The 24,824-nt window shown below is 56.3% G+C and overlaps 1 protein-coding gene across 1 annotated transcript in view; it reads left to right on the top strand.

The window, feature by feature from the left end:
- Window positions 1-14,154: 14,154 nt before the first annotated feature.
- The window catches only part of DLGAP2 (DLG associated protein 2), a 171,623-nt gene continuing 160,953 nt past the window's right edge, over window positions 14,155-24,824 (top strand). The window contains exons 1-2 of the mRNA XM_024578712.3: window positions 14,155-14,169; window positions 23,440-23,494. Of these exons, the coding sequence (XP_024434480.2) occupies window positions 14,155-14,169; window positions 23,440-23,494 (70 nt within the window). The remainder of the gene's footprint in view (window positions 14,170-23,439; window positions 23,495-24,824) is intronic.

The raw sequence follows: 24,824 nt of genomic DNA on the forward strand, positions 1-24,824 counted from the left end.
AGAAGCCCCGGGACATGTGTGCTGTGTGAGCCTCTCAGCAGCTCGCGGCCCTCGCCCAGCACAGGACACGGTGTTTCACTTGTGAGCTGATTTTGCTTCAGAAATTATATGTTGCGGGAAGCACAGTGGTAAAAAGCATTGTTTAAATGCTCTCAACATTTTTCTTTTGGTTATTTCTCAGCTTTGGTTAATAAAGAAGTTTGATTTCCAAAACTACTTATAGAAATGTAAAGACCATCCAAGAAAACAATTGACATTACCTGATCTTTTCTGTGCTAAAGAGCTTACAAATGCAAACCCTGTGTGAAGATATGGAAGCATTTGAGACACCCTTCAACTGAGATTAACTATTGCAATTAATTTCACAGGGCTCAAGGCCCTCTTAACTGAAGTGTGGCCGAAGCACCGTGTTCAGGGTAAGAAGGGCGGCAGACCAGGGAAGGTGGCGGGTCGCAGAGGAGTGGGAGGACAGGGGAAGGCACTCACGTGAGGCGCCGTGTGGGCTGAGCACTTGAACAACAGGTTAGAAATCCAGTTACCTGGTGGAGCCACACAGAACGCCGCAGCATTGGTTGAAAGGCCCCTGTCGTTGTTGCTATGGGAACCACAATCTCATTTCTTGACATATGTTTGTTGGAATTTTCTGCAGTAAAAATTATTTAACCCGACTTTTGTGCTATAATTTTGTTTTCTTGTTTAAAACAAAAAGTTGAATCCATTTTGGAGATAAAGCCACTATCCTTCCAAAGATGGAAGAGCACTGGGTTCAGCTCCTCCGGATTCCACAATCAACTTCCAAAAGCTGGTGGTAGCTCCGTAGGCTTCTAGCTCGAATTATTCTTTTAAACCTCGCAAGGCTCCAGACTGTGTCTGGAATTGATGACAAATAATAACTACTCTCTGTGTCACCAGACTGTCGCTCATTTGTAAACACCTAGCATGTTGTAATATTAAGATATTTCGTGTGAACAAATATTTTCAGGTTAACCAAACTCAATTATTAGTCAGTCTCTCTGCACCATTTCATTTTAATGTTTAATAAGATATTTAAGCTCTTGACAAAATAGCCAAGAAACCAATTTGGGTCAGGTTATTGTTACATTGGTAACGGCCCCGCTGCGGGGGATCCTCACCAGGACAAGGGCAGCTGGGGGCGGGACACGCGGCAGACTGTGGCCCCTCCCCCCGCCCCGCCCCGGCACCCCCCCTGCACTGCTGCTGGGTGAGCCCCTGTCCGGGACTCGAGATCTCTGATAATGTTCCCTCATTTGTCCTGGGACAGTCTTCTGTCTTCATAATGTTAATGTGATCCTGTGATATTGTGTACGGGGGGGGGGGGGGGATACTTAATATCACTTAGGACTTTTGTGAGTTTAAAAAGCTGGGTGCCTAAGACAGGTAGTTTCTTGACATTTTGAATATGTAAGGCAGCTTGTTTTATGACTTTATCGTATTACAGCAGTTTTTAGGCTGTTAGTAGGCAGAATTTAACAGTAAATTCGAAGAAGAGCTAATTGACTTTATTAAACGACTCGTGTGGCCCGTCATCCTGCCAGCGGAGATGCTCCCAGGGAAGAGCAAGATGGAAGGCTTGTATAGGAAGGACGCGGGACAGGAAGTCTGCGCAACCGAAAGATGAACTCTCATTGCAGGAAAATAAGAGTCCGGTGACGGTGACTTCTCATTGGCTGAGCTGCAGTACGCCCATTGGCTGGGCTTGTTGCTGGGCTTGGGGAAAAGCTTCGGTCCTACTGCGGGCGGGGCATGGACTCCGCGCACTGGGGCCGAGAGCGCCGCCTGCAGGCCGCCCACGTGCGGATGCCCACGTCAGGATTGTGGGTACTTTACCGGTGTTCGCGGAGCTGAGACGCCCCCTCTGAGGTGCGTCACAGGTTTGCATGGGGAGCACGATACGAGAGAGTTTTAATGACGTTAATTTTGTGGTATTAAGTTTCTTATGTGTTTTTTTTCAAAGTAGATTGCTCTGTGAAGGTGTTTGAGTTATGCTCCTACACCTTTTTTCTCTCCCGTTCCCCCCGCCGGCTCCGTGAGCCTGGCACATTGCCCGGAGAGATCGGGGTGTCGGGGCAGGACAGCCCCGCAGGGAGAACGGGGTGTCGGGGGGGGGGGCAGGACAGCCCAGCTGCTGCCCCTGTGGGTGGCATGATGACGGCAGTGAGCGGGTAAAAATCACTTTTGGTTCCCAGTTTCCTGCTTCCAGCGCGGGTGGAAGATGATATAATGGAGCTGACATCTAATCAATACAGCGCCTTTTGATGGTCCGTCCTCAGCGATTTCTGAGGGGCTTCCAGGAACCGGGGGTCGTTGCCGTGCAGGGCGCTGCGTCCTCACCGCCTCCTTAATGGGACCCGGCTTCCCGGGGCTGCGGGCTATGAAACGAGGCGTGGAGGCTGAACGGTTTTCCTCACCGAAAAGCAGTATTTATCCAGCAGGACGTTAATGAATTGGAAAAAATCTCTATCTCATTAAGAGATACATGTCCAATTAAATTTTAATGTTTATATTTAATACTCATTCATCAAGAGGTCTAATGCATTTATAGTTGAGCCGATTGTGCACCTCCAAGAGCAATGATAGTTGAGTCAGGGGAAATATTTTCATCGTTTAGAATCTGTATGTCACAGAAAATTAAAGGGATACACTTCGGTCGTAAACACGTGCATGTGCGTGAGCGAGTGGAGGCGGAGAGAGGAGTCTGTTAAACCTGAGCCCGTTGCCAGCGGGTTATGCCTCTGTGGAGGGTAAGAGTCCAGGGACAGGAGCGAACGCTGTCCTCCTGGGCCAGCGAGGCCGGAGGAAGGAGCGGGAAGGTGGGGCCTCTTGCCTGCAGCTGAGGCCTCTGGGGAAACAGGGCTCCGCCCGCGCCCGCCAGGCCCCGCCCACCCGCCTCCTCGCCCGCTCGGACCAGGCCGGTGCGGGAGGCGCTGCGCCGGGACCGCGGCCGGCGTCTCCCTGTGGGCTCGTGGTCTCCGGGGGTGTCCTCCCAGCAGCCCAGGGGGGCAGGCAGGCGTCTCCCCACGTTGCTGCTTGTGATTTCAGGTCAGTCTCCTGCAACGAACGGGCCTGGAGTGTCGCCTCGGCAGGCTGGGCCGACACCGCGGTCCGGCCCGCGCCCTCCGAGCCCCGCCACTCGTGCGGCAAGGCCCCGCGTGCGCTGCTCGGTGTCAGTCAGTTCTCATCGCGTCTGGACGGAATGACCAGGAAGGGGAGGTAGCGTGGGATGTACAAGCTGCGGCGGTTTTTGAAGCTTTTTCTTGCACCCACGTCCACGTGAAGACGGTCAGACGGGCTGATCCCCCACGTGGGCACCGCGCAGGGAAAGAGACACACCGGACCCTTCTCGGAGTCTGGCCGGTGTGGCGCACAGGCCTGCCTCGCGCCCTGAGGCGGGTGCGCGTGGCCTCGAGCGCCAGGGCCGGAGGGTGGGGCGGGGAGCACTCCTGTCATCGGCTGACTTCGAGGGGATGGTGCACGACTTGAACTTTGAAAAAATCGAATGGTTTTGAAAGGTCATGGAACTCACGTTAGTTTTTTTTAACACGGTCTCCGCGAGGCCAGCCAGGAACGGGACTGGGTCCCACCTGCTTCCCTCCTCCTGGGCATGAAAGGCAGTCACACCAGCCAGACGGGGAAGCCTTAGCATCCCCCACATCTTGAATCGAACCCTGGGCTTTCCCCGCGACAGCTCTTGCTGTTTTTCTGCAGAGAAACGGGGTTTCGGAGGTGCTGGGGGTCAGTCTTCGAGTGGCCTGGCCACTGGCAGCGGGGCCTTCGCCGTTGCTCTGGGAGGTTCGCGCTGTCCCAGGTGCCGAAGGCAGCTCCTGCTGACGTTTCCATCATGTGCAGCAGACAGGGCTGTTCACAGACACCCACAGCTTTGATGAAGTCAGTGTCCTGTGTCGGCTGCAGTTTCTCCCGAGAAGAAGGCACGCAGTGCCGAGCGGTCAGGGCAGGGCTGGGTGCCGAGCAAAGGCACGGGGGAGGCAGCTTTCAGTCGCAGTTTCTTTAAGTGTAGCTGAACGCTGGTAAGAATGAAATGCCCTGGAAGTCCCTTCTTTGCTCCCTGTGATGGCAGGCTCTGTCCTGCCAGCTCCAAAGGTTCATTTGTCTTTGAGACTTTTTCCGCCAGGTGTTCGCTGTGTTTTCAGCGAGGCTTTTCCCCGAGAGGTGCCTCTGGGCCTCAGATGACGTGCGGGTCACTCCTGTCCCCCAGAAGGGCTGCAGACTCCAGGCTCTGAGCTGTCACGCTGGCTGGGTAGATGGACACTTCTGCCTCCATTCACCCTCTGGCGAGGTGACATCTTGCTGTGCTTCCGCCTCAGCTTGTCTGTTTTCCCCCTGCTGAGTTTGGAGAGTTCTTTATGGATTCCGGGCAAATGACGCCTTGACGGACGAGTGATTGCAAATGCGCCCCCGTCTGCGGTTTGCCCTTCGCTCCCCCCACGGTCGCCCTTGCAGAGGCCGACTTCAGTGGCAGGCAGACGCCGGCATCTGAGATCATGCTCATTCTTTTCTCGGTGACGTTCTGTTCGGGATTTTAGACGTCCCCCAAAGTGGGCTATGTCACCTTGGTTGGCGGACACTCTGTGAGTTGAGTCCAGTGTGAGTTGCAGCCTTTGGGAGGCGTGGTGCTGGGTGCAGATGTGAGTGGGACCCAGGACCGGCCTGCAGGAGTGGCCATGGAAAGGGTCCTGGGTGTCTCTCTGAATGGCTGGTGTCCCCATGAGTTTGTATCGCGATTGCAAACCTCGGGCCAGAGGCCAGTCTCCTTGTCCCACCCCAGAGATTCTGTTTTCTCGTGTGGAAAATGGGGAGGTGCCAGCTGCCTCCTGAGGACCCAGGCGAAGATCAGATAACTTCCCGAATGGGGTCAGGTCGGGCAGGGTGTCCTGGAGGCCAGGAAACTGCAGGTGTGTGACGCAGGGGGAGGGTGGAGGATTAAGTCAGAGTGATAAACCGGGGAACATGAGCCACTTGGACGTGTCCCCATTCTATGGCCCTCCTGTTCCCCACAGTGTCACCGGCAGAAGGCACTCTATACAGGAGCGGAACGCACAGGCGCCTGCGTGGACGCCCAGTAGTCCAGCTACTTCATGGCTGAATGCGGAATCTCCAGACCTCTGAGTTCTTGGCCTCCCGAGAGGTCGCTGGGACCCTGGTGCTTCTGTGCATTTACATGGATAAATCCATGTGTATAAACTGGATTTGCCTGCAAGCAGCCCTTCACAGGTTTCTGACATTAACAAGGGCAGGCGGGACATGCTGTTCTCCAACTAGTGTTTCCACGCACTTGCCAACCAGAGCTATCTTAATGTACTTTGTAAAAACCTACTTCATTCCTTTCTAACTCACCATTTTTAATTGGCAATAATTTCAGACTGAGGGCATTTTAAGAGAAGAATAGTAGCAAGAACACCCAGGTTCACCCCTCAAGGCTTTGTCCCGCTCAGGTCCCGCCCAGTCCCACCCGTGCGTCCTCTCCGTCGGCATGCGGTTTACTTTTCCTGAGCTGCGACGCTAAGTTGCACAGGTCGTCACACTTTCCCAGCATTCTTCAGTGTTTCCCTGAGAATGTGGACACTTACTTCACAGTCACCGCGCGGGCATCACCTGCAGACTGAACATCAACACAATGTGTTTACCACCCAGGTGTCAGTTCCCGTGGTTGGCCCGGAACGTCTTTCACGAATTTTTTCCCTTTCATGGGCGGCAGCAGTTTAGGGTCCGGTGTGGCCCCGAGTTACTGCATCCTGCAGTCCCCTCGAAACAAAAGCTTCGAGCTTTTGTTTCTGTAACGTATTTTGGTGTGGATACATGGTGCGGTCCAGCCCTGCCTATCTCCACGATAACACTGTTGCAACTGTGAGCCTGGCAGGCCCGTCTGTCTGAGTGGGTGCAGCTGCAGCCGCGAGGAGCGGTCAAGTCCGCGGACACGCGTGTGTGTGTCAGACAGATGCCGCGTGTTCGGACTCAGATGGCTGCAGTGTTTCATGTTTCCATGTTGCTGTTAGAATCCGAGTTGACCGCGAGGTTGAACATTCTTATGTCATTTTATCGAATACCAGTGCTTACCTGACGACGAGGTGTTATTTCTGAAATTGCCTTTTCCTGTTATTTTCCCATTTTTAAACTTGTGCTTTTCTAGTCCTTTTCGTAGCGAAGGATTGCCAAATGGCTGTCAACGGATACCCTTGGATTTTCCAAGTAGATAACTTGTCAGTCAGTGCTAATTTTGTTTCCCTTTCCTTTTTATTCCTATTTTTTGTCTTGTAGCATGACTTAGGATCACTAGCATGGTGTTAAGTACTGAAATACCGTGAACGTCCCTGTTTTATTTTATTTTTTGGCATTGTATTATACGGATATTTTATTTTATTTAAACGATTTTTTATTGTCAACACTGTTGCAGATGTCCCCCACTCCCCCGTCCCCCTCCTTGTTTTATTTTTGACTCTAATAAAAATGAGCTATCGCAGCATGGGTGTTTGCTGCAGATCCAAGGCAAATAAAATTCTATAAATGAAACAAATTTCCCTTCAATCTAAAAAAAATCAGGAATGGTGTTGACATTGATTAAATAGTTACTCAGCACCTGTAAGAATAAGTTTCTCCTCATTCCTTAAAACCTTTTGAACAAAATAATAGATATTCTGATGCGGAACTGTTTTTCAGTCCCGAGTTTCTGTTGTCTGCGTACGCTGCTCGATTCGGTCTGCTGATGCTGTGTCAAGGATGTCTGCATTTTCATCGATTCGGTGGAGTGTGCTCCACTCCCGTGGTTCACGTTTTCCCACCAGAATCACCCTCCACAACAGGACCCGGCCCCGCTGTCCTGCTGTGTGGAGACGCCCCGACTTTTAGTCCCAGACGACTATCCACTGTCATCTTGGGTCCACGAGACAGGACCCCACTTTGCTCACCAACCCCCCTTTTCTTAGCCACTGGCTCCCCTGTGGCTCCTTCATCCTTCCTCATTTTCCTCTCACGGTGCCTGTCTTCTAAGGAGTGTCTTTGTTAACAGCTGCGAGTGGGAAAGCTTTTAGACTCCTTGGGTGACTAAAAATATGAATATTCCCACATAAAATCTAATTTTACCGAGCGCTGGAACCTCAGCTCCCAATCATTTTCCCGCAGAACCACTCAGTGTAGATAATGGAGGGTCTCGTTCCCACCTGACGGTTGTTCCTTCGGGGACCGGCCTCGTCCCCCCCACGTGCCCATGTCTCAGGGTGGAGTGGGGGGCTGGCTTCTCTCATTGATGCCCCTTGGTCCTCCCTGGGCCCCCCCAAGTTCACACTGCTTTTTCCCTTTAATTTTGGGGATTCTTCTTCTGTTAGTTCTGTCTTCCTCCCTTGATTCCCTCTGGTTTTCCTTCTCAGAGTCCCGTCAGAAAGCCGCCAGACGCCTGCCTGCCCTGGATGTCCCTGTTTGCCAAATCCCTGCATTGCGTGCGGTCCTCTCACAGCGCCCTCTAGGTCTGGCGGCTCCCTGCCTCGCTCTCAGCGTGGCCCCGCTCACCCCCGGGAACCTGCGCTTGGCTCCCAAGGCTGCCGGTTAGGTCCTTCTCGTGGCCGTGAGGGCAACAGGGAGGGCACTTCCAGGACGGCCTCAGGGTGACGTGGCGGAGTCTCTCCCTTCGGTGGAGCACGACTTCCTCAAGAGCAGGAGGACTTCTGGTCACCTGTCCGTCTCTGCGAGACCCCGGCCCGATGGGGGTGTGGTTTCTACTGACCGGCATTTGTCCCTAGTAGTTGCAGTGACTTTAAATCGGCGGCATCGGTGGTGTGCTGCTGGCCTGCCACGAGGGGACGGCTGGCTGCGTCCGTCTTGAGCGCCGTTTGCTGAGGGGACCCTCCCTGTGCTGCCTCCCCATCCGGGGCCGGTGGTTTAGTTTGGGGGCAAATTCTGAGTGCATGTTCCAATTCACCATCTGATGACAGTGTTCTTGTCACTCGTGGTGATTGCTCCGTCACCCACATGGGGCCACTGTCCCCGAGGACCCCAGGGTGAGGGTCCCGGGAGCCACCGGTCGCTTCCTCTCACTCAGTGCGTGTGTGTGAAAACCCCTCATTTAACGCTTGCGATGGGTTCATCGCCGTGGAGCCCTGGCCAGCCGCAGCTGCCTCCCAGCAAAGCTGCGCTCACGTGTGTTTTCTCCGTGAGGCACGTCACTGCCCTGAGGAGCGCAGCCGGCACCAGGCCATCTGCAATGTCAAAGTCGCTGACCACAGCACGAACGTGGGCAAACTGCCGCGAACAGGACACGGAAAGTCACTGCTGCCACACCCCCAATGTCACCTCCTTCTCTCGTGCACTGGTGTTGAGAATCACTTCCCTGCAGCGAAAGGGACAGACATTAAATATTCAGTGAGTTCGGGCAGTCACACAGACACAGCAGAGGAGGTCCTGCCAGCCCTGAGTTCCCTCTGGACCCCTGCCTGGGAAGTCTCCTCGGTGACTGGTCCTCCAGTGTCACTCTGTTCCGTGTGTCGTCAGCGAGGAGGCGGGTGACAAAAGGAAGGGTGGGTGTGTTCTGTCTCCTGTGATTTCCTGGCTGTGGACCTTTGAGGAAGCAAACGTGGGTCAGGAGCCACGCTTTGCCCAGAAAGCTCTAACCTGAGGTTGTGTGAAGGTATCATGTTGCTTATTTCGTCCTTATGCCTCAAGATACTGGACACTTTCGTATCACATTTTCACTCTGAGGCAGCTCAAGCCATTGGGAAGGGCACTGCTTGTCCCGCGGGAACCCAGGTCACCCCATGTCCCCATCAGTGCTCCGGTTGCTTCCTTTCTTCACAGTGCGAGGGTTTGCCCCGCAGGAAACGCGGTGGTTGAGTCGTCTTTTCCCTTCATGATGCCTCTCCTGAGAACGTCCTGGCCGTGTCTCAGCCACGGGGACGGGAGGAAGGACAGCTGGCCTCCCTGTCTTCCTCCTGTCCCCCCACACTTGGCGGGGGGGCGGCCCCAGTTCCGGGAAGCTGTGTGGATCGGCACTTACAAAGCTGGGTCACAGTCTTTGCTGGGGACACGTCATCGCAGCTGCGATGCTCTCTCTACATCAGCTGCTGACACCACATTTTTGTGTCCTAGTAGACTCCCACCTTCTCCAGCGAGCTTCTGGCCAGAGGACGCTCTGACCCTGGCCCTTGTGAAGCTGGGAGCTGCCAGCACTGGGGCCGGCTGGGTGCTTCACCTGGGAAGGGGACTGTGGCAGCCAGTGGGTCTGGGGACAGGGTCCCTCCCTCCCCACGGAGAGCATCAGGAGCTGCCTAGGGGGCTCACCCAGCGTGGATCCGGGCGTGTCTGTGGAGGACGGGGCAGGGTCCCCCTCCCAGTGGGGCACCGGCCGTGTGCACTCGACACATGGCCAACCCTGGGTCTTGCACAGCACTGCGGTGATTTCTCTTTGAGAGAAATAACTCATTGACACAGTAACAACACCTGCACCCAACCCCGAGCTGCGCAGGGCCTTTCAAATCCAATCAGGATTTCTCCTTGTGTTTCCTGAGCAGCGCCAACCACATCGCATGGCCCACGGCCACGGGTTACTATGGAAACACCTGTAATCAAAGTGCCGGAGCGGCTTACACTCGACCGTGTGCATGTCAGGTGCTTTCTCCCCATTCAAACCTGCGCCCACTGATCTTTGGACTTGATTTTATGCCCGACTTCGGGCCTGTGGTTTTGCTGCTAAGGAAGTACCTGGCATCAGGAACTTGCCGAGAGTGAGTGTGCCCATTCTCTCTCACGGGGCCATGCAGTCTGCGTGTCTGAGTGTCTGCGTGTGAGTGTGGACGCCCCTGCACTTTGGGCCCTCAGTTCCCTTCTCCTGCAGCAGGGGCCTGTCTAGTTTAGAGCGGTTTCTTGGTGCTGTCTCGCTGGGGAAAAGGTGTAGGGCCCCAGATAAAACTCCTTCTCTTCGGTGTGCGTTAGTGCACGTCTCACCGCATGCGTCGACCTGACTGGAGTCAGTGGGACATTGCGCTGTTTTCACGTGAGTCTCTGCTCCGGGTGGAGTGACCGTGTGGCTGTCTGCCGACAGCCGGCGCCCCAGCAGAGGGCAGAAGTACCACGGTCCCCGTGTGCACATGGGCCGTGTTTTGTTCTGTGACTGACATTGCGGGGAGGGATGTTCTGTTGTCCACCCCACTCGCCAGAAGGGGTGGTGTGTCCCGCGGGTGGTGGGCTGTGGACGGGAGCTCTTGGCCTGGGGGCTGCCTGAAGCCGCCCCCCTGTGCCGGGACCCGGATGCCTGTGTTTGTGATCTGAGACTGGCCCTCTCATCCCCCCAGTTTCGGTGAGTCTTACAACACTCAGTAGTCTCACGTTCAAAATGCACGCTGTCCCCAAGGGCTGTTTATTATCTTTTTAGTCACTAATGACGATGTTGAACCAAATGCAGAGTAACGTACGAGGTGCATGCCATTGCAGGTTGCAGGCTCACGGTGACACAGAGATTGGGAACCAGTTTGGATGCGAGGCTGTAAGTGCCGAATGCGGGTAACTGGATTTCTCACGCAGCTCTCTGTGATCTTCCTTATGTCACACGCCACATCCCAATCTTCCAAACCTTTGCTCGCAGAACCTGTTTGCTCCTATTTTCAACACCACAGTCCACTCTGAAACGCTGTAATGAGTTTCCTCGTCCAGTGTGTTGCTGATGACCTCTGTCACTGAGGGCGTGACCACGGGCAGTTTCTGAGCAGCACTGGCAGCAGGCTGTCTCACCACGTGAGTGCGGCCCCCCTCAGCTCCCGCCCGAACCGTCTCCAGGGCTCGGGGACGCAGTCCTGTTACTTAGGGACACGCGTTTAGACGCAGAGCAAACCCTGACAGGGATCTTCAGTCCACAGCGGCATCTGGACATGGCTGCCAGACGGGGCCACCCTGTCCACCACGTGTGCACAGGGGGCGGGGTGGACTCGGAGCCCTGGGCTTGGACGGCGGCCGATGGGCGGTGTGGGGTCGCCACCCACACTCGCGCCTCCGCTTTGGGGATGAAGATGTTGACTCTGGTCGGAGTGGCCACATCGCCACCACCTCCCGCCCCCACACCCCAGGCAGCCTGGGGACGTCGGAGGAAGCCAGCGCCACTGTGGGCCGTGGCTTTGTGTTCCCGGACCGAACTCGAGCCTTTGAAAGTGCGGGAGGGTCTGAGAGGGTGACGCTTCCCCTCTTCTGTGGCAGCTTCTGAAGTCACACGCTCTCCCCGAAAAGGACAAAATGTCTCTGGGGGTCTGGCAGCCCTCCTGCCCTCGTGGGGTACAGTCGATTAGGGGGCACCGCAGCGACAGGGCACAGGTGGAGAGGTGGGGCTCAGCCGGGTGCCTGGCACCACCAAGCTGCGGGGTCGAGCCGGCCCGAGGCTCTGGCTCTGCATCCGCACCTGCCAGGGGTCCCCTTCACCACTCAGCGAGTCTGAGCTGGTTCATCGCTGCCACCAGACTCCACATGGCCGAGGGGTCGAGTTCTGAGAGAACATGGGCTCGCGGTGCCACCAGACCCCCACCAACCCTGCATTAGTTACGGTTCCGCAACAAAACCGTTCGAGCCATCAGAGTACGAGTCCACACCTGTGTCTGCATCGCCCGGAGCCAGGGGGCCTGGCTGTGAGGGGCTGGCCCTCGCGTGGGGATGCAAGTCTGAAACCTGCCGAGAGGCTGGAGGCCACGCTGGAGCCAAGCCGTCTCACTTCGCCGTGATAGGCCGCATGGTGACATGTACGCTTATCCCGTGAGTTGTCAAACGTGGACAACTGCCCGTGAAGGACGGTGGACGTGATCCCCCGTCTCACTCCCGCCTGGCCCACGAGCTGTGCCACCATCGCCGGCTCTGGAGAAGGTGGCTGCTTGGTCGCGGGACCGTCAGGTGGGAGAGGCAGGGCAGTGCCGTTGGGGAGGGCGGCTCGCACGTTGGTTTCTTGTCTGCGAGTGCAATGCCTGTGTCGTCTCAGTGGAGTCTGTGATGGCAGAGTCGTGTGTGACAGAGGAGGCAGTGGTCATGGAGCAGGTGTTGCCCAGGAATCGGACAAATCCACCCCGCATCCTCGTGCCTGGTGCTGCAGCGGCGCCGTGAGACTCCGGCGTTGGCAAAGACTGGGCAGCAGGTGGTCCATCGGAGGACACGCGTGAACCCACGAACTCATTCCCTGGGAAACCAGGCTGAAGGGATGACCGTTGGCCTTGGGGGCTGGGAAAACTGAACTTAAATGAACAGTGAATGAGCTTTGTGCCTGTGGTAAAGTTGCTATTCGAGACACAGTGAGGGACCCTCACTGTGCGTCGGCAGACACAGTCACGCCCGGAAGCTGCACCAGACGGTATCGCTGCCTGCATGCAGGGCTCACGGTCACACGAGCAGTGCTCACGGGAGCCGGGAAGGAAAGCATCGATTTGGACATATACCTAGTGTTAAACCCGCCTCACTTGTTCAAAGATGCTGCGGCGAAGGCGGCATGTGGCTGACAAAGAAAGAGAATGTTCAAACCCTGTGGAGCCAAGAAACAGGTCCTAGTGAGGAATTTAGAATTGGCCTCCAAAGGGGCCAGTCGAACGATGGGACAGGCAGTTGACACAGACACACTAACCAAGACTCACAGTAGAAGACCCTTGAACTCCAGGAGCACAGTGAGAGACTTTTTTCACCAGAGGCACATCCAGAAGTTTGGTAATATGTGACATGCCAATCGGCAACACGTTTGGCGGCCTTCGGGGCCGAGGATGTGCGTGCCCCGCGACCCAGTAACCCCAGTCTTGGACCCCTGTCTGCGGAGCCGCTGGGGGGCGTGCAGAACGTGCGCAGAGCTGCTGGCCGTTGAGAAAACAGAAAAGCCCAGATGCCCGACGGGGGGACTTGCAGGGCCAATGTTGGGTGTTCAAGGCGGAGTTCTGTCCGAGAGGGAGAGGTCTGTCTGTCTGTCTGGCCATGATGTCGACACCCCGTTTGGAGGGATGGCCACACAGCTGTGTGCTCGCCGGTCACTGGAAACCATGCCCGCTTTCCAGTTTGTGGATTATTTTAGAATCCACGTTGCCAACCGTGCTGGTGCGAACGGAACCAGGCGATCTCCTTACTTCCTAGGAAGCAGTTGGAAAGTACGCAGATGGCGCTTAGTGACAGAGGATCACACCGGTGCTCGGTCAGAGACTGCGGTGACAAAGCAAGATGGCAGAACGTGCAGCGCAGTGAGCCCCACTTCCGACCTCCATGAGCATCGGCGTGGCCCGGCCGCGGCTCAGGGGCACGGGAAGGGCAGCATAGTTTTCTGTGTGATGCTGCAGACAAGTCCGTGCGAAAACCTCATGTTCCCTCTCATCTCCCTCGTCCTGGGGGTCACGGCGACTTCTGGCACTCACATGCCACGAACAAAAGGGCAGCGGGTTTTAGAATTTTTCGAAGTGTCCGACGACCACCTATTTTTCTTTTAAAGCCACATTCAGTTTTCTCCAGGCTCAGCCTTGATCGATCGTTAATTCCTGGAACTGCCCTTCTGTGTCTTGGGCTCTCTGCCTGGTCCTTTGCAGAGCTGGTCTCTGCACGAAGTGTTCGTGCCAAATTACATGCGGAGTCACAGCCTTGATTGAAGGGCGGTTTCGCTGTTTTTACTGGATTGCACACTTTGAAGTTGGGGCCCCTATTTTGAGGTCTTTTCCATGGCAAGTGCAGTGTTACCTGTTAGGTCCAGACCCTGGGGCACATCGCCGCTCTCAGTGGATTTAACCGTTGCCCAGGGTCATGTTATCGATGCTCATTTATGTTTTCCCCTGAGGGAGGTTGTTGACCCTTTTTAAAAATCATCTTGTCCTTCCCTGGCTGGGGTGGCTCAGTGGATTGAGCGTGGGCCTGCAAACCAAACGGTCGCAGGTTTGATTCCCAGTCAGGGCACGTGCCTGAGTTGCACGCTGGTCCCCAGCAGGGGGCGTGTGAGAGGCAACCACATATTGGTGGTTCTCTCCCTCCTCCTTCCCTTCCCCTCTCTCTAAAAATAAATAAAGTCTTAAAAAAATAAAATCATCTTTTCCCCATTTCTGTTTGTTCCCCGTCCTAGGCCTTCCCATGGTCTGAGGCTCGGCCGTAGCTGCCCACATCCCAGTGGCCACCAGTGACCGCCCTCGGCCCGCGCCCTCTGCCAGCATGGGGACCGCTCAGGTAGGCTGTCATCTCCCTCTCCCTTCGCTGGGCGCACGGTCACTGTGCTGGGGCAGCTGGTGGCTGCAGTGGGAAGCACCGTGGCGAGCACTCGGGGTGGCTTCCGTGGGTGGAGGGGTCACCTGTTTGCAGTTGTGACTCAGGTTGTGGGGCCGGGACCCCGAGAACTGGGGGTGAGTGGCCCAGGTGGTGGCTGCTGCCCAGGCTGCGGGGACTGCAGTCCCTCTAGCGTCTCCCACGCTGTTCCTGGGGGGCCTGGGCTGTGTGCTGGTGTGCGAGGCCTGTCTCCCGGTCCTGGTGAGACGTGGCGTCTCACCCCTCCTGCTCCTGGGAGCCCCACTTTGAAACGTCTACTTGAGTCAGTCCTGGGGCATCAGCACGGGAACCAGGGACTCACGTGCGGGGTGCAGATGGCGGGTGGGGAAGCGTGGCTTCTCGGTGCTTCCCGGGTTCTCGTTCTGTCTGCAGGGGCTGTTCCCTCAGTTCGCCTTCTGTTCAACCCTCGACGAAGGCTGTGTCTTTATGGAATTATTCATCTTTCTTGTAGCATTTAGCAGTTAACCTTCTCCACGCATGTGCACGCTGTCTTCATGGCTACTCAGTGCATTATGGGTTTAACGGCCAAAAGTTTTCTAAGCGCTTAAATACTGATTTAAAAAGTGTTCGGCCATTAACAAACATTTAATTTAATTCACTGTTTTCACATAGTAGGTTTTCTTAGACTGCGTGTTCTGAAGTTATTGACAACACAGGCAAAAACACCACAGCAGTTACAACCCTGGTAAAGCCTGCTATTATAAGATGTTGTGAAACGTTACACTTTTAATTACACGTTTAAAGAATGAAGGGGGGACAGAAATCGGTTTCCAGTTGTGAGCATGTGAAACAGAGTTTGTTGCTGTGTCATTAGTCCTTAATTATTGTATCATTTTCCCTACGGACAACTGTGAACCGGCTTCCGTCCCACCCTGTAACCTCTTTCTTCCTCTAAGTTTTCCCGTTTTATAAGTTGTTAAAATTTTGGAGTTTACTCCCCTGCGACTTTCCCAGCATTCGGGTTTCAGGGACAGTGCGTGCCTCGCGGGACTCGGGGGTTGGTGCTCTGTCCGGTTCGGCCACTTCCTTTGTTCTTTTGACCGCGCGGTTCAGGTGAAGACCACTGCTGCTCAGCCGGGTCCCTTCTGGAAAGTGAGGCTCTCGGATCTGTGTCACCGGGGCCTCAGGCCCGTTCTCATGCGGTTTTAGCGTTTTGGAGAGTCGGCGTGACATCCAGGAATGCGGCCTTCCTTTGGAGAGGCTTGCACACCCTGTGTCTCTGTGGCACCGTGACCTGCTGTTGTTGACAATGTGCGTGTTCCTTTAAAACCGTCCTTGGTGAACAGGAGGGCTGTTTAGAGGTCTGTCTCCTTGGAGATGGGACCAGCTCTTCTTTTAGGAGATTTGGCCAACTTGTCATTTTGGAATAAACGTTCCTGTGACAACTGGCACCTGCTAGACTGCTGAGTGTGCGTGGCCACCGCGACCTGGCCCTCGGGGTTCAGCTTCCTTGGGCTCTGCTTGTCACACCCAAACTTCTGGTCACTTTTCTGCTTTTGAAGATAAAATAAAAAACATAATTACACTTTCTGAACACATTAGTGCTTCCCAGAAGCAACAAAATCTTCCCACACGCCTGTTGTTTCTGTGTGTAAAAACCAATAACAAGTAGTTACCTAGTTATATTTTTTCTTAGCATTTCAGTTGTATTTTTCTAAAGACACTTTGTATTAATTCTTCTCTCCTTTTAGAAAATAGTGGTTTCTTTGTCTCTCTGGGCAGCACCTGTTTGCATTGATCTTGTTCCCAATTAGGGAAATCCTCTGGGTGCCCCGCAAGCCCCTCACTCTGCCCCCCAGAGCTGGTCTCTGCCGCGCGTCGTCGGTGTCATTCTCACGGGCGTCTTCATCACACGTGGCCTGTTTGTGCGTCCGTGAACACAAGGTTGAGTTGTTTGCAGGCGTGTGCTAGGGAGGTTTACTCATCTGCACATGTTTAGCCCTGCCTGCTGACATCCGGCCTCGTGGATGGTGGCTCAGTCTACCCTTCCCCGGCAGTGGCGGGGTAGGTGGCTTCTGGAGTTTTCAGTAAGAAGGGGCGCTGGGCCGGGGGGACCAGCCTGTGTGTCTCCTTGGTTACGGACACTGTTCTTCTGTTACACATGGTTCTCTGCTGCGCTTTCCCCCGCCCGACGAGCGCTGCAGGCTTCCTTTGCAGCGAAAGCAAATTCTGAGTCCGTTTGTGCCCAGAGAGCTGGAGTGCACAGTCATCAGAGCACATGCTTCCTCTTGGTCAGTGGAAGCTGACAGCCAGTCACTGCTGATTGTTAAAACAAAGCCACAGCCCAGGCCTCGGCCTTTGAAGGAGCCAGGAGGTGTGTCCGTCCCCAGGCTGGGGCTGCGTGGAGCTGCCCTGAAGGAGCATCACGAGGGGAACAACAGCCCCCCTGTCTCTGTGATGTTTGTACAGACGTGCGCCCGCGCCCCGATGGCTCAGAGGCCCGGGGTTGCGTAGGAGAAGGTTGCCATCCAGGCCGCGCCCTCTGGACACAGGCCCCGGGAGGCCCGCAGGTGGCCTGTTGGAGGGTGGAGGGGGCACAGAGGCACCAGTGCAGAGTGCGGGCGTGGTCCCTTCCGGGCCGGAGGGAGAGGAGGAAGATGTCCAGGCTGACAGACAAGCAACACTCCCACCCTGGAAGTGGAACTCTAGGTCCTGTTTTCATTCTGTTACACACTTGACCATTTCACGTCCACGGCACTGTCGCCTCGTGAAAATTCTCTCTCCGCCTGGGCCTGGTGGGTCAGGTGGTTGGAGTGCCGTCCTGATACCCCGAAAGGTTGCTGGTTTGATCCCCAGTTGGGGTGCGTCTGGGAGGCAACGGGCTGATGTCTGTCTTTCACATCCATGTTTTTTTCTCCCCCGCCCCCCTCTCTAAAATCAACACACATATCCTCAAGCAAGGATTAAAAAGAAAAATCTCTCTCTAGCTTCTACATTACCTGAATTCCCCCTGTCTGTGGCTGCTTCTGTGTTAATTTACCCTGAATGTGGATATTTTTCTCCCAGAGACTCCAGGCTGTGCCCGCGTTTGGGACCTTGGTCACCACCCTGTTCACACAATTCCTGTAGGTCTGTCTGCCACCCGCAGGAGAGCAGGCATCTGCCCCTCCATCCACGTCCCTTCCTGATGGGCCTGGCCAGCCTTTCCCGCAGCTCAGTCCTCACGTCACACCCCCACTGCCCTGCTCTGCTTGTCTGCTGCCATTGGCCCCACCAGGCCCCCGCCAGCCCCCACCAGCCCACAGCGTCTCCTGGCTGTTTCCTTCCCCCGAGACTCTGGAGCCTGGCATGTTGCTCTCTGCTGTTCTTCCTGAAAAACTGTCACTCATGCTGCACCAAGGTGACCTCTGGGGGCTGTCCCACCCGCCAGGCATGGCACACTTCCCTGGGGGGCGTTTCCTCCCTCCCTCTCCTGGGTCTGGGCCCCTGTTTGGGGGTCTGCCGGCTCAGGGTGTCTGTATCACCGTCCAGTGCTCAGGGATGAATGGCGTGGCAGAGAGCACTGCGTCCCAGTCAGGGGCACTGTTTGGGGTGACTGAGACCTGCGTGGCATGAAAAAGTTCAGGAGAGGCTTTGTGTAAGGTCAGTGGGGGAAGAGGTGTGCACTTTCAGACGACAGAGGGAGGAAGGGTCACTGGTTTCAGGGTCATTGGAGGTCTGAAAGGCCAGGCCCCGGGGCCACCCTGTGTCCAGCTGCTGTCCTCTGGGTATCCAGCCACAGGCGACCCTCAGGGAAGGAAGCACATGAGCAGGAGTCTCCACTGTCACCCGATGCCGGCAGGTGGGGGCCGTGGGGACAGAAGCCTTATCTGAGGGGGCTGCATGTGACTCCCATGTCCGAGCAGGAGAGCCGATTGGGGGCACCTCATGGGTTGTGGGGGTTGGGAGGGAGGGTGCTCAGGTAGAGGAGCAGCATTCAGAGGGAATTCTGGCACTCACATGCTCACACGCTCACACTCACTTGCTCACACTCACACTCTGTGTCTCTGGAGAACCCTAACATTTTCTCCCTTCAGTAGAAAGGAGGGCGATCTGGAAGAATTCTTTTTGCCTTTCAGCCGTGCTTGAGATCTGCCTCAGCTGCATCTGGTCTGGGCTCTCCCATGGTCTCGCCCCGCAGAGGCATTTCATTAGATTTAATCAGCTCCCTGGAGCCGCTGCGTGCCCTGTCTGCAGTGGGGAGTGGAGTGGCCCTGGGTCCTGGGCGGGGACGTCTAGCCTCGGGGTCCCCTCGGGAGGGGACGCTGCCCTTCCACAGTCCAGTTTGTGCAGAGTGCAAGATCTGAGTGTGCGATTCATGGTTTTGCACGTGGACATCCAGTGGCCCCAGCACTGTGTGTTGAAGGGACTGCCCTTTCCCCAAGGGGGAGCCTTTGCTCCATGGCTGTGGACCCTGTTTATGTGGTACATTTCCGGGGTGCCCAATCTGCTCACTGATCTCTCCGGCTGCTCTCTCACCGGCTCCGCCCTGCCTCCAAGGCCGTGGTTGAGGTCGGCGCCTCTGCCTCATCTATAACTGCTGGTGCTGGGGCCCTCTGTGCACATTTTGTTCTCAGTGACCCGGCAGGGTTCCAGCTCTCCGCCCAGGGCAGCTGCTCCTGGGGTGGCCGGACATGCCTTTTGAGTAAAGGGGTCAGGACTGTGAGTCCGCAGACACGCCTATACTGTAACGAGAAAGCTGTAAAAACGTCTAGGAGAGACGCTTTCATTCCAAATGGCTGTCTTGCTCATTTTAAATATTCTTGGCACATTTTAGCTCTGCCTCCTCATAGTTGTAAAAACCGTCCTGCTGACGTGCCATACATTATCTTATGAGTCAATTTTAATTCCGTTTAATTTATACACGCCCTCACTAGGAAAAGGGAAGTGATTTGAAGAGGCTTCAACAAAGAGCAGAGTCAGCACTTGGCCCCTACCTGCCCTGCTGCTCAGTCCCCTCCAACGGCCCCCCACCCCGTCCCCTCACCACCACCGCCCCCCCAGCCCCCTGCATGCTCCGCTCCGCCTGTCCTGAGTTGGGATAAGTCAACAGCCAACAGTTACACCATGGGGAGTTTATAGGCTTCGGCCTCTTTCGTGTCACTTGTCGTTAATTGCTTTTTCAAAAAATAAGCCCGGTGAGTCCTCAGCATCTTTGCCACGTCGTTTCTCACTCTGCTCCGTAGGGTCGGCCCCAGGACTTCCGCTCTGGCGACACAGCTCTCCTGGCTGCCCACCCTTCGCCCATTGGCCAGCAGCCCAGGTGCGGCTGGGACCCTGCCAGCTGTCCCGAGCACCGCCGCTCCCCAGAAGGTCCCCTACTGCAGCCTCTGGGTGTCTTCTTGGTGACAGTACCTGTCTTGGTGACAGTACCAGAAAGCAGGAGGGTGGGCCCTCCTGGGAGGCTCGGGTTCTGGTCTGTGCTCGTCTGACGGACTTTTCTCTCCCTGGTGGCCCGTGCTGGGGGTCGTGGCTTTTCTCAGAACGTCCACAGCGCCGCTCCTGGGCTTTTCAGCCTCTGGTGCCCCGTCCTTCGATCTCGTCAGAAGCCCTCCTCTGAGCCTGACTTTTCACAGGAGCGCGTGGCAGGCTGGTCGTCAGGCCCGGGTGGTGCTGGCTGCTCGGTGGCCAGTGGGAGCGGAAGTCCTGCCCCTCAGACGCTGGACTCCGTGTTCCCTTCTGTTTGTGGGTCCCCCACTGGTCACCAGGAATAACCCAGGGTGGCCAAGTACTGTTAACTCTCCCCCACCTTCCCCCACCCCCTGTACCTGACTCTGTTTTTAATCTGCTTCCTGGGATATTTCCTTGAATTCACTTTCAAGTCTTTATTCTTTTAAATTTTGTTCCCCTGTTTGTCATTTCCCAAAGCTTTCTTACTTTGTGAATTTTCCTTTTATAACCAAAACTTCCTCTTCTTGAGCTGTGGATAAAACATTGGCTCTTTCCGAAATAGTGTCATCATTCCAAAAGGTTTTCCTTTCCTATCAGGTGACTGTTTTCTCTGCTTTCCTCCTCCTTTCTGTTTGGGTGTCTCTCAGTGTGGGGGTCCCTCTGACGGTGGCCATCCCAGCTGTAAATCTCCACTAAATGAGGGACATTAAAGACGTACAGGCAGTTTCTGTGGGGAGTGGATGGGGTTTCGGGATGGAGTCCATCCCACGGGGTTGAGTGGGGAGGCCCCTTCAGTGGGCGAGGTTTTCTCCCAGCCGTGTTTATTTTTCACAGACGAGGACCTGCTCCGGCTTGGGGGGTGGGGTGGGGCAGGGGGAGGCCAGCTCTCCCATTCTGGAAGGAACTGGGAGTCGGTCAGAGGCAGCACTGGTTGGCATGCAGCTGGTTGGTGTGCAGGTTTTACTGTTGCCCCATCCATCCTCCTCCCCACCCCACCACGGACCCCGACCCAGAGCTCATCTCTGGATCCGCATTGTCTAGTCTCCTCTTTGCTTCTCCGCTGCGTGGAGGTGGCTGGGCTGCCCAGGGGCAGGGGGCCCTGGTGTTGCAGCCGCCACCTCACTCCCACCACTGGGGGAGCTGGGCTTCAACGCCTGAGCCTGCTGGTGCTGAGGGGCCTCGCGTGGACGCACTCCTGAGACGGAGCCCAGTGTCCGGCCCTACTGAGAAAGCCCCGTGTCGGCAGCTTGTCCTCAAAAACAGGGTGAAGTCGCGTTCGCACGTGCTGGCGCGTGCTGTTCTCTGCATGTGCGGAGTCTTGCCGTAGCCGCTCTGCTGACTTTAATCACGGGTGACGGACAGCATGACTGAAGGACGGGTGAGTTGGGTGTGTCGCTGTGTTTCCCTGAGGTGTGACTGTACCCCGTGTTCTCGTGGTGTCTCCCAGCTAAGTGGCCTCGGCGTCATGGGGGCTTGGCGGAAATGCAGGTTCTGGGGCGGGAGGGTGTGTGGTATGAGTTTAAGGCACAAGCAGGACTTTACTGCAGCTCAACTGAGGTGCAGCTGACGCATAGGACACCGCACTTCAAGTGTGCGGCTTGGTGACTGTGGAGATGTGCCGGCACCCAGGAGGCCGTCACCACCGTCGTGGCAACAACCTCATCTGTCCCTGCCCAGGTCCCTCGGGTCCCCCCTCTGTGGTGAGGACAGTCCACCGGAGAGCCACCCTCTCACTCAGTGTGCGCCCCGTGCTGCCGGCTGCCGGCAGGGGGAGGTCAGCAGTGTCCAGAGCTCGAGTGCCAGCCAGACTCACGACCCATGTAGCGGAGCAAGCGGGAGGCGCGTCGAAGACTGAGTCAGTTGCTAGGCTGAAATTTGTGGACATGAGTTCTGGCCCCAGCAGGCGCCTGCTCTCTTAATTACCTTAATTACCCCACACGAGCGGGCAGGGGGAGGGCACCACACTAGCGTGGAACGTGTGGTGTCCAGGAACAAACCCTGTGGTCACCTGGGCGTGCATGTGGCGATGGACGTATACAGGTGAGGGGCGTGCCCGTGGTCATGTGGCCGAGCGTGCTGGCCGACTCCGAGTGTCGGTTGGGCGGACCCTGTGGTGCTCAGGCACGCCGCTGCCAGTTCCTCCAGGTTAGCTGCTCCCAGAGAACCAGCAGGCCCAGGGGACCGAGCTCGGAAGTACCCGTGGGCAGGAGGGATGAATTTGCTCTCCTCAGCTGCCTGCCGTGAACCTCCCTCTAGGGGAGGTAAGCGTGTGGGAGCCCCGCCCGGCTACCTTTCCTGTGGCCGTCACTGGGAGGGACCTCTGGAGGTCAGGTATGCGTGCAGTGCTGAGCACAAACGGACGTCTGTCTGTCCTCTGGAAGTTGGCGGTGAGTTCTGATAGACTGAGCCTGGCAGGACCCTTGCAGTATCCTGTCTGGGTCCCATGGGAGGAGTCTGGCACACTCACAGAGGACTCACAGTGGTGGCGGGGGACCGCAGGTGGGGCAGCGTCTGGGGCTGGAGTTGGGGGGTCACCAGGTCAGCGTCGGTCCCCCGGGACTAAGAGGAGCTGCACCTGGGAGCGTCGGGGCTCAGTTACCCCATAAGCTGGCGCCCATGTTAGTGGGATTCAGCTGTGTCCTCCCTGACACAGCGGAGCCACGAGGTACCCCCAGGCAGGGCTGGCCCCTCAGGGGTCAAGGGATGAGTAGAGCCCCCAGGACCTGGGGGACAGTCCTGAGGTCCCATAAAAGGTGAGTGTCCCCTGGGTGAGGATTGCTGAGTCTGAAGGAGCCCATGTTTCTACTCAGGTCTGGTCTAGGCGGTTCTGTACTTAGTCAAGAACCTCAGATTTGGAGGGTTCTGTGGCCGGGAGATTTGGTGGGAAGGAGGGCCCTGGGTTGAGCTGCCTGGGGCTCGCAGGGTGAGCTGCCTGTAGGGTGACGGGATGCAGGGTGGCAGGAGCCAGGGCTGTGACTGTCTGAGTGTGTGACGGCCCTGCTGGACGTCCAGGGCTGGGGCTGGTGACAGGCAGCCATGGCTCCACCCCTGGGTCTCTGACAGGTGGACAGAGAGGCATGAACTGTGTGCCCAGACTTGGTCTCGGTCCTGGCACTGTGCTCCTTGTCACAGCACGTGGTGGGCAGTCGGTCCCCAACTCTCCCATAGCGTTCGCCGTGCCCCCAGTGAAGGGGCTGCTCCATGCGAGAAAGGACCGTCTGTTGAGCATCTGAGTTTGCACTCTGCTCCGGGTTTCCTGGGCTTGGGTTTGAGGTCCCTTCACTTTGTCTCTTGGAGCCGTTCGGTGGTGACCAGTGACTGGTGGTGACACTGTCTTGCTTGCAGATGACAGTTGGGCGAGAATCACCCCTTCCCCACAGAGAGGTACGTGGAGGAGGGACACCTCCTTCATTAGCACCTGCTGCTCCCACAGCTGGACACAGGCGGAGCACGGCTGTTTGTGCAAAACGCCACGATCAGTAACAACAGGCACGCCCACATCTCGTGCACTCTCAGCAGTGAGCCCACGGTTGCCGCACTGTCTTCAGAAGCTGTCACAGACGCCCGTGGGCCCGTTTGTGGGGGCGTCCCGCCATGCTCGCCCACGAGGCTCCGGAGTGACCAGGGCACGGCTCACGTGCCATCAGCTGTGCGCCAGTCAACCGCACGTGGTGGGAGATGCGCGTCACCGGAGTTTTCGGTTCTGTGTCAGACCGCCAGCCCGTCCTGGGCTTGTGGACTTGGTGCCGTTAGCGATGCCTGTCTGTGCCTGGGCATAACCGCCTGTGTTTTGTGTTGGAACAGGTCCTGCCCGGCATCCTGCAGAAGCACTGCTGTATCTCCCCCGACAGGAACACAGGTAAGCGCACCCTCCCTCCCCACGTGGGGGTGCAGGGGTGGCGTCCGTGAGAAAACGGGAGCTGTGGTTGTGTGGCGCGGGCGTCTCGGGTTTTCTGGTGGTGGTTTTGTGCAGGTTATGTGCTCCCTGGAACGAGGCTTGTTCGACGGTGAGTTATGGGCTGAGCTCAGAGCCCTGAGTTCATTGGACCAAGGACGTTGATTCACATGGGACACTGATTGTCTTACAAGGTCGAACACGTTAGTTCCAAAGCTGTTTTTTTGTTGTTGTGGATTATACTAATTTATCAAGGAAAAAGCGACTTTATTGACCAGCCCGGAACGCACTCGGCATCTGTTGTCCCCCGAGGCTTCCCCTGCGGTCAGGGCAGGGACGCCAATGTCACATCACAAACCCTCAGGGTCTCGGTAAGACTCGGGGACGTCCTGAGCTGGGGGCCGTGCTGGCGGCATGTGTCACCACAGGCCACCGTGTGCGCTGGAGGCTGGCAGTGTTGCGCTGCGGTTTCTACCGCGTTCAGGGAAGCTGGGTGGAGGGGATGAAAGTAAAAAAACAACATGGACAAGCACGGAACTTTGTTTTAAAGTTAAGAAACCAGCAAAGAGAACCTGTCTGGTGCCTGCCACCTGTGGGTCAGCGTCTTCCTTCCCCTCCTGGGTAGGGCTGCTAATTTAATGCACTTTCACCCAAGAAATAGCGAGTTCCGGGGAGGAGCTGGAGCACATGTCTCCTTCTGCAAAGGGCATTCCGGGAACCGGGGGGGTCTGGTTGGGGTCAGACGGAGGGGACTGGCTCCCTACAGGTGTCCCCAGCTGTCTGGAGATGAGGCGTCACGGGCTCTCCTGCAACAATTGGAATGAATCGGTTGGGGTTTTCACCACTTTCGCCGTCAGCACCTTTGCTGCGAGACCGGCTGGCGTGGTGGTGGTTTGTGCTGTGCGGAGTGTGGAGGGCTTGCGGGAGGTAACTTATGGAGACAGGACATCAGGAACCTAGTCTTTTTTTAAAAGCTCATAGAACTGTTCCTTCACCTGGTTTTCTCTCAGCTGTGACTTTCAGCATATTCGCTGTGGGCGGGAAGTTCGTTTAGAGCGTGGTTACTGTTTCTGAACCTCCGTCTACTTTCTGAGAGTTTTGATTAGTGGTGGAAAGACACGAACAGCTCGCCTCTGTTCAGAAGGCGAGTAAACAAAGGTCTCCGCAAACCCTGCCCACCAGCACCGGCAGGCAGAGTGCGGTTTCCAGAGAGTGAGCTTCCCAGATTGGTTGGCGTCTTTCCGCGGAGTCGTTACTCCGAGCCTGCGAAGCACCAAAAATAATGACAAAGCTA

This window comes from Desmodus rotundus, chromosome 13 (assembly GCF_022682495.2).
Source record: "Desmodus rotundus isolate HL8 chromosome 13, HLdesRot8A.1, whole genome shotgun sequence".
NCBI lineage: Eukaryota > Metazoa > Chordata > Mammalia > Chiroptera > Phyllostomidae > Desmodus > Desmodus rotundus.